Source organism: Rhinopithecus bieti, unplaced genomic scaffold (genome assembly GCF_001698545.2).
Source record: "Rhinopithecus bieti isolate Rb0 unplaced genomic scaffold, ASM169854v2 scaffold_28547, whole genome shotgun sequence".
Taxonomy (NCBI): Eukaryota; Metazoa; Chordata; class Mammalia; order Primates; family Cercopithecidae; genus Rhinopithecus; species Rhinopithecus bieti.
The window spans coordinates 2,133,879-2,141,153 of record NW_016813480.1 but is presented as its reverse complement, the minus strand read 5'-3'; the positions used below and the strand labels follow the sequence as shown (position 1 = coordinate 2,141,153).

At 54.9% G+C, this 7,275-nt stretch overlaps 1 protein-coding gene across 1 annotated transcript; it reads left to right on the top strand.

The window, feature by feature from the left end:
* The first annotated feature begins 5,657 nt into the window (after positions 1–5,657).
* On the top strand, positions 5,658–6,963 carry GSX1 (GS homeobox 1). The gene is made up of 2 exons (XM_017848468.1): positions 5,658–6,111; positions 6,577–6,963. The coding sequence occupies exons 1-2, from the start codon at positions 5,700–5,702 to the stop codon at positions 6,957–6,959; spliced, it is 795 nt and encodes a 264-aa protein (XP_017703957.1). The 5' UTR covers positions 5,658–5,699; the 3' UTR covers positions 6,960–6,963.
* The last annotated feature ends 312 nt before the right edge of the window (positions 6,964–7,275 follow it).

Sequence of the window (7,275 nt, the reverse complement as noted above, 5' to 3'; positions counted from 1 at the left end):
AGGGATACATCTACGACCCTCTGGGGTTTTTTTTCTCTATGCTCCCTCCTTGCTCCCATTTTTTCAAGACTAAAGCTACTTTTTTTTTTTTTTTTTTTTTTTTTTTTTTTTTTTTTGAGATGGAGTCTCCCTCTGTCACCCAGGCTGGAGTGCAATGGTGAGATCTTGGCTCACGGCAATCTCCACCTTTGGGGTTCAAGTGATTCTCCTGCTTCAGCCTCCCAAGTAGCTGGAATTACAGGCACCCACCACCATCCCCAGCTTTTTTTTTTTTTGTATTTTTAGTAGAGACAGGATTTCACCATGTTGGCCAGGCTGGTCTCGAACTCCTGGCCTCATGATCCACCCACCTCGGTCTCCCAAAGTGCTGAGATTACAGGTGTGAGCCACCGTACCTGGCCTAAAGCTACCATTTTTGCGTACCTCGATTCTAGATGCATGTCTCCATCTCTAATCTCTCTGCTCAGCTCTAGACTCACATTTACATCTACTGATGGGACAACCACAGAATGCTCCAAAGGCTAAGGATTAAAATGCAACACATCCCAAATATGACTTAATGCTGCACCCCCAACAAGCAAAAGTGTGTCTCACTCTTGAGACACACTTCCCTATCTCTGCCTTTGATATCTCCACCCAACCATTCCCGTAAACAAGCAACTAAGTTATCATGTGTGTGTGTTTGATCCCTCTCTCTTTCATGCCCTGCTCTTTGACACACACACACACACACACACCTAATTGATCCTACTCATTCATCTTTACGTTCTCTCAAATATTTCCTTTTTCTGGTCCTACTGCCCTGCATCTGTTCAGATAGTCATCATCCATCACTTAAACTAATACAATCTCCTCACTATATGTTTCCCTACTTTTGTTTATTCAATAATATTCATTTGCAAGCTGACTCTGCTGGACCCTGCTCTGGATTCATTATGTCCCCACCCATAGAACTTCCTACTGCCTCCAGTTATATTTCTTAAGTTCAAATCTGACTCTGGAGCTGGGCATGGTCCCGCATGCCTGTAATCCCAGCACTTTGGGAGGCCAACATGGGTGGATCACTTGAGGTCAGGAGTTCAAGATCAGCCTGGCCAACATGGTGAAACCTTATCTCTACTAAAAATACAAAAATTAGCCAGGTGGAAGCAGTGTGTGCCTGTAAGCCCAGCTACTTGGGAGGCTGAGGCAAGAGAATCACTTGAGCCTGGGTGGCAGAGGTTGCGGCGAGCCAAGATCACGTCACTGCACTCCAGTCTAGGTGACAGAGTGAGACTCTGTCTCAGAAAAACAAAACAAATAAATTTTTTAAAAAAAAATCTAGCTCTGTCACTCTTCTTGCTGAAAAATCTCGGAACAGACTCAAGTTCAAACCAGTTAGCATGGCCCTTCATGACTTGGCCTGGCCTCCCCTTCTGGTCTACACCCATGTCTGGCCACCACTCCTCACCCCTTCCTTGGCCACTCCCATGCCTGGCTCTCAGCTCCTCATAGCATTTCCCTGCCCCTCTGCTCAATTGAACAACTTGCTCTCTCCTGAAGGAGTTGTCTGAGTCCCTCCTGGTCTGGTCAGGGGAGTAGTCCCTTTCTTTACAATGAGAATTCCCACTCCATTGCCTTCAGCCAAAAAGAGCAAAAATGATCACTGATAGTTCCAGATCATGTACCACATATACCACATCTGGTTCCTTCCCAACCAACCCCTTCTTTTATATACCATGAAAAGATCTGGATGACAACCCCTAGCCTTGAGCTATCAGTGGGTTCATCCAACTTCTTCAGGGTTCATCCACCTCTGCAGAGCAGGACACTGGAACTGCCTTCAGTGGGACCATCTTGTTTCTGAAGGAGCTTGAGAACCATCAGTGGAGGGCTGGGGGCACACAGATTGGCTTACCCATCTGCCATTCACTCAACAAACACTTTAAACTCCTCTGATGACCCAAGCCTAGGGCTGGGAAGTGGGCTGGGGGAGATTCAGACAGCCCTGCCCTGCAGGGCCTACTGAGTGGGTGGCCCCATGCCATACTCCTGAGTTCTAGGTGTCTCCAGCGGGCACAACAGAAGCTCCTCCCAGTCATCCCGCTTCCTCGCTCAGCTCTCTTTTATCCACTCATTCATTCTCCAAATATATACCAGCCACCTACTATGTGCCAGGAGCTTTTCTGAGTTGGGATGCAGCAATGCATAAGATGGACAAAATCCTTGGTCTTCATAGAGCATAAATTTCGGGAATGGGAGATAATAAAACAAATGATCAAAAAACATGGGAAGTTAGAAGGTGCTTATGTAGCAAGGAACCAAACAGGGAGTGTGGTGGAAGTGGGGTGCCATTTCAAATAAGGTCGTTGGCCTCCCTGAGAAGGAAAGTGACATTTGAAGAAAAACATGAAAGAAGGGAACAGGCACCACCACTGCCACCCTCCCTACCCTCCAATTTGTGTAGTTTTTGCTGCAAATATCTTAGAGCTGCAATTCTGGGAGAAAAATAATGTGTTCTTTCTACCCACGGGAAAGGAGACAGAATGAAAGAAGGCAAGCCCGGGACAACAGAAATTCTTTCAATGTTGAACTGTCCCTGATGGACACTTGAAAACCGTCTCCGGCAGCAGACCCGACCCGCCAGGCCCAGAGGCTCCCGGGCCCCTCCTGGGGCTGTCAGGCTAATCCCGCGGCGTCCTCCCACCCCGCCCCGCCCTGGGGGACGTTTGCTCGGGTGACTAAAGTTCAAACCCGGCTGAAGCAAGCCCTGGGAGGCGCTTTAAACAGGAAAGTGGCGCGGCCGCCCGAGAGAGCCCCGGGAGAGGCCCCCGGAAACCAGGCGGCGGGCAGAGGCTGCGGGGTGGGGAGGCCGGATTGGCTGGGTGGGGAGGCCGGGTTGGCTGGGTGGGGAGGCCGGGCTGGCAGGGCGGCCCGGACCTCCCGGCTGCCGCGCCAGCACCTGCCCCGGACTCGGGCCTCTCAGAGGCACGGAGCTTTCTCTGCGGAAATGGCCAGGCTCCTGGGCTCGCAGGCTGCCCTGGACAGCCAAGCAGGGAGCCCCGTCTCCGGCCGCGGCCCGCCGGGCTGAGAGACCGCGGATTAAGTGCGCCTTGGTTCTCTCAGGGATGCTATTTTGCTCCGGCCCTGGTCTCTCCCGCGCCGAGTTGCACAACAAACCATTTAAACATTTCAGCACAAAACCCGATCCATTGTGGGGCCGCACATTAAAAAGTGTTATTCGCTTTGAAGTTTTTGTCTAATGGCTCTAAACTGAAAGAAAATGTTTTCCTATTACTTAATTCAATCATAGCGAAGAGACTTGGTAAAAAGCCCACGGATTTTGCCCCAAAGTGTGACAGAGTTCTCTTTGTGTTTGCTTATCCTTCGCTGTCACACACTTTAATTCGCCTCTCTTTATCTGGCATTCAAAACTTTCTTCAATGACATTCAATAAGGTCCAGAGGCTGGAGGGAGGAAAAAAAAAACCTGGTTATTCCCCCCACCACCCCCCCACCATATTCTTTCCCAGTAGCTTTGGCCTTGCTCGCATTCAGGGTCTCTTAACCCCTTCCTCCCCGAGCGCGCGGGGCAGCTCCCAGTGGAGTTCCACACTGGCCACTCGCGGGCTACCAGCTCCGGGTGCAGTGCCCACCCTTTACACCCCTGGGCCCCGCCCGCACTTGCGCCCTTCCATCCTGCCTCTGCCCAGCGGAAAGCCCCGTCTCCCAGCCCGGGTACCGCTCTTGGCTCCCTCTCAGTGTCCCAGCCCAGCTCAAATTTCCCAGAGAGCAATTAGAACGGGAATTAGGCTGCATTGATGCATTCCATCTGATTTGCGGGCACCCCCTAGAGTGGGGGAGCCTTGGCGCTGAGACCCTGGCTCAGGGAGCAGCCTTGCCCCCGACCCCATGCCAAGCAACCAAGAAAACATTGAACCCTTACGCCTGCTAGACTCCATGCCCTCCATGCAGGTTACTTCTCCCATGGCCCCATTCCCTATTACAGAAGCAGTTAGTATCTCCCAAAACAAATTCTCTTTGATTTTTCATTAGTTATAATCTGTTGCTGTTGTTATTGCAAAGATGCTGCCAATGTTAAAAGCCCATGCAGATGCTTCGGGTTTGGGCAGTCTTATTCCTGCGCACTGCTTCCCCAGACCCCTAAGCTTCCCCTTCATTTCTCACAATTTCATTCAGGGATCAGAGCAGGTGACTGCAGCGATTTGGTTCCAATAAAATCGAAAGTAAACATCTCCTGTGAAAAGTCCTGGGCTGTAAATTCGAAATGTTTATGCTAATTTCCCATTGTATGGAAAAAGCTCCTGGGAGAAACTGCTTTGAGCCCGAGAACGATTTAAAAAGCTGGAGCTGTGTACATAGCGCCGAGCGTTTGAAGTTGTTTAACCATTGTGTGAACAGAAAGAAGAGAGTGACGCGGCAGGAGGAAGGAGCCGGGTCTTGGGGAGAGCAGAGGTGGGTCAGGGTGGGCAAAGGCGGGTCAGGGTGGGCAAAGGCAGCCGATGCCGGGAATGCAACTGCCCTTCGCGCAGTTCCAAACTGAGAGAAGACAGTGGTTTCCCAGCGCACTGCTGGAAGTGTGCGCGAGTAGACAGGGTGCGGGCAAGATACGCTGGCAGACAGTCCGCACTCCCCACATGTGGAGTGCGAGACCTAGATGGGCGCCATCTCGGCTTTCATTCCCCATTCCCTGTCTCTGTTCGTAAAGCTCAGCGACTGTTTTTCCTCTTTTACACCCACAGCCCTGTCATTTGAAGGAAAGGGCTGGTTGGCCAGCATCTACAGAACAAAGACTGGGCGTTGTAGGCAGCACCAAAATTAAGACTGTTTGAGAAACTTAGAGAAAACCGGCGATGGGGCTAGGGCTGGATAAGGAATAATGAGACCTTCTCCTCCTTCCCCACAGACACCTCCTTCACGCGGAACCCGGTCCTCCTGCTTCCGACGCAGGAACGATTCCACAGGTGGAAAATCTGAGACCGGCTGGACGGACTTTCGGGGGTGCACGGCACTGAGCTGACAGGGTTGACTGGAGAGAGCATACTTTTGAGGTGTAGGGACGATAATAGAAAGAAGGGGACCAGGACCAAGTGGACAGAGGATATGAGGGTGTGCGCCCATGGGGATCTGTAGAAGCGAGGACGCGGGGGTGCAAAATCAATAAGTTGAAAGGGCTGATCGCCAATGCAAAGCCAAAGGGGAGTAAGAAATAAGGAGAAAGAAAAGAATATTAAATCGCGGGAGAATGAGAAAATAAACCCGCAAAAGGGAGAGGAGGGGGCGAGGGCGCCTGTTACGGCGTGGGTGGGGTTGACAAGAATAGAGTACATTATGCAGTTCATTTAGTTAACAAGTGAAATAATGAGGAAGCGTGCAGAGTGAATGCCAAGAGAAAAGGCACAAAAACCCTATTGAGAGGCCCCGGCCGCTCCTGGCGTAGCCCATCACATGGCAATAGTCCTATTTAAGCTGCGCCGCCGGCGCCTTTCAGCACCACTAGCGCTGGCCAGCACCCCGCGCTCTTTGGGCGGTGCCCGCGGCAGCAGAGGCTGCGGTTTCAGCCTAGGTCTCAGCCGCGCCTTCAGCCTCGTGGGCAGAGGCAGCTGTGGGATACCGCGGCCGGGGAAAGCGCGTGGAGAGCCGGAAGGTGCAGTGGGAGCAGAAGGTGGGCTGGCTGCGGGGCGGCCGCGCGCTGGGGCCATGCCGCGCTCCTTCCTGGTGGACTCGCTAGTGCTGCGAGAGGCTGGCGAGAAGAAGGCTCCCGAGGGCAGCCCGCCGCCGCTCTTCCCCTACGCCGTGCCCCCGCCGCACGCGCTGCACGGTCTCTCGCCTGGCGCCTGCCACGCGCGCAAGGCCGGGCTGCTGTGCGTGTGCCCGCTCTGCGTCACCGCCTCGCAGCTGCATGGGCCCCCCGGGCCGCCCGCGCTGCCTCTGCTCAAGGCGTCTTTCCCACCCTTCGGCTCGCAGTACTGCCACGCGCCCCTGGGCCGCCAGCACTCCACTGTGTCGCCCGGGGTCGCTCACAGCCCGGCCGCCGCTGCCGCCGCCGCCGCCCTCTACCAGACGTCCTATCCGCTGCCTGACCCCAGGCAGTTCCACTGCATCTCTGTGGGTAAGCGGGGCCGCCGCGCAGTGGGACAGGGCAGAGGTGATCCGAAGCAGGATGGAGAGCCAGGGATGGACGAAGAGGGACCCTGGGCTTTCTGGGGGCGGTGAGGGTCATGTTGGGGACTAAGGGGGGCGCTTGGGGTGGAATGCAGATAGAGAGCCAGGACACAACGCCAGGAGGCGGATGAGGGCGGACGTTCAGGTCCTGGAGTGGGGGCCGGGGTTAAGTGAGGGCTGGGATCCGGGGCTCTCCATGAAGGGGAAGGAGTTCCAGGGCTGCATGACTCCGGGAGAATCAGGATCTCGGAGCTGGACAAGGAGGCGCTCACTGTAGCTCTGCTGTGGGTAGTGTTGGGGCGAAGAGGTGGGTAAGAGGTCAAAGTCGTAGGATTCTGGCGGCCGCCTACCTAGGTATTGGGTCCACAGCACAGAGGTCTGATCGCTTCCCTCCCTGCTCTGCCACCTCCAGATAGCAGCTCGAACCAGCTGCCCAGCAGCAAGAGGATGCGCACGGCTTTCACCAGCACGCAGCTGCTAGAGCTGGAGCGCGAGTTCGCCTCTAATATGTACCTGTCCCGCCTACGTCGCATCGAGATCGCGACCTACCTGAATCTGTCCGAGAAGCAGGTGAAGATCTGGTTTCAGAACCGCCGAGTGAAGCACAAGAAGGAGGGCAAGGGCAGCAACCATCGTGGCGGCGGCGGCGGGGGTGCAGGTGGTGGCGGGAGCGCACCGCAAGGCTGCAAGTGCGCATCGCTCTCCTCAGCCAAGTGCTCCGAGGATGACGACGAATTGCCCATGTCTCCGTCCTCCTCAGGGAAGGACGACCGGGATCTTACGGTCACTCCCTAGGCGCGCGTCTCCCTAAGTTCCCCACCCCAAGACCTCCCTGCGCCTCGGTAACTAGTCCTGGGACTCAGCGCTGGTTCCCAGGCACCCGCTGCCAAACCACTGCCTGGCATGGATTTGGCACGGTTTTGCAGAGGTCCCGGGCCTGGGCAGGGCTGAGAGCTTGGCAGAGACTGGACCATGGTGTCCCCGCCCCAGGGCTCGCTCGCGTCCAGAGCCAACTCCAAGCTGTGAATACTGTAAGCGCTTGAGTCCTCCTGGGCAGTGCAGCACCGCGGCCCCAGCCTGCAAGCCTGCTTGGCGCAGCGCCTTGCTGGCA

What these genes read in the sequence shown, in the direction of transcription:
- GSX1 (XM_017848468.1), top strand. Translation starts at nt 5,700, where the DNA reads ATGCCGCGCTCCTTCCTGGTGGACTCGCTAGTGCTGCGAGAGGCTGGC. An exon ending in GTTCCACTGCATCTCTGTGG is followed by an intron (nt 6,112 to 6,576) that starts GTAAGCGGGGCC and finishes TGCCACCTCCAG; the next exon opens with ATAGCAGCTCGAACCAGCTG.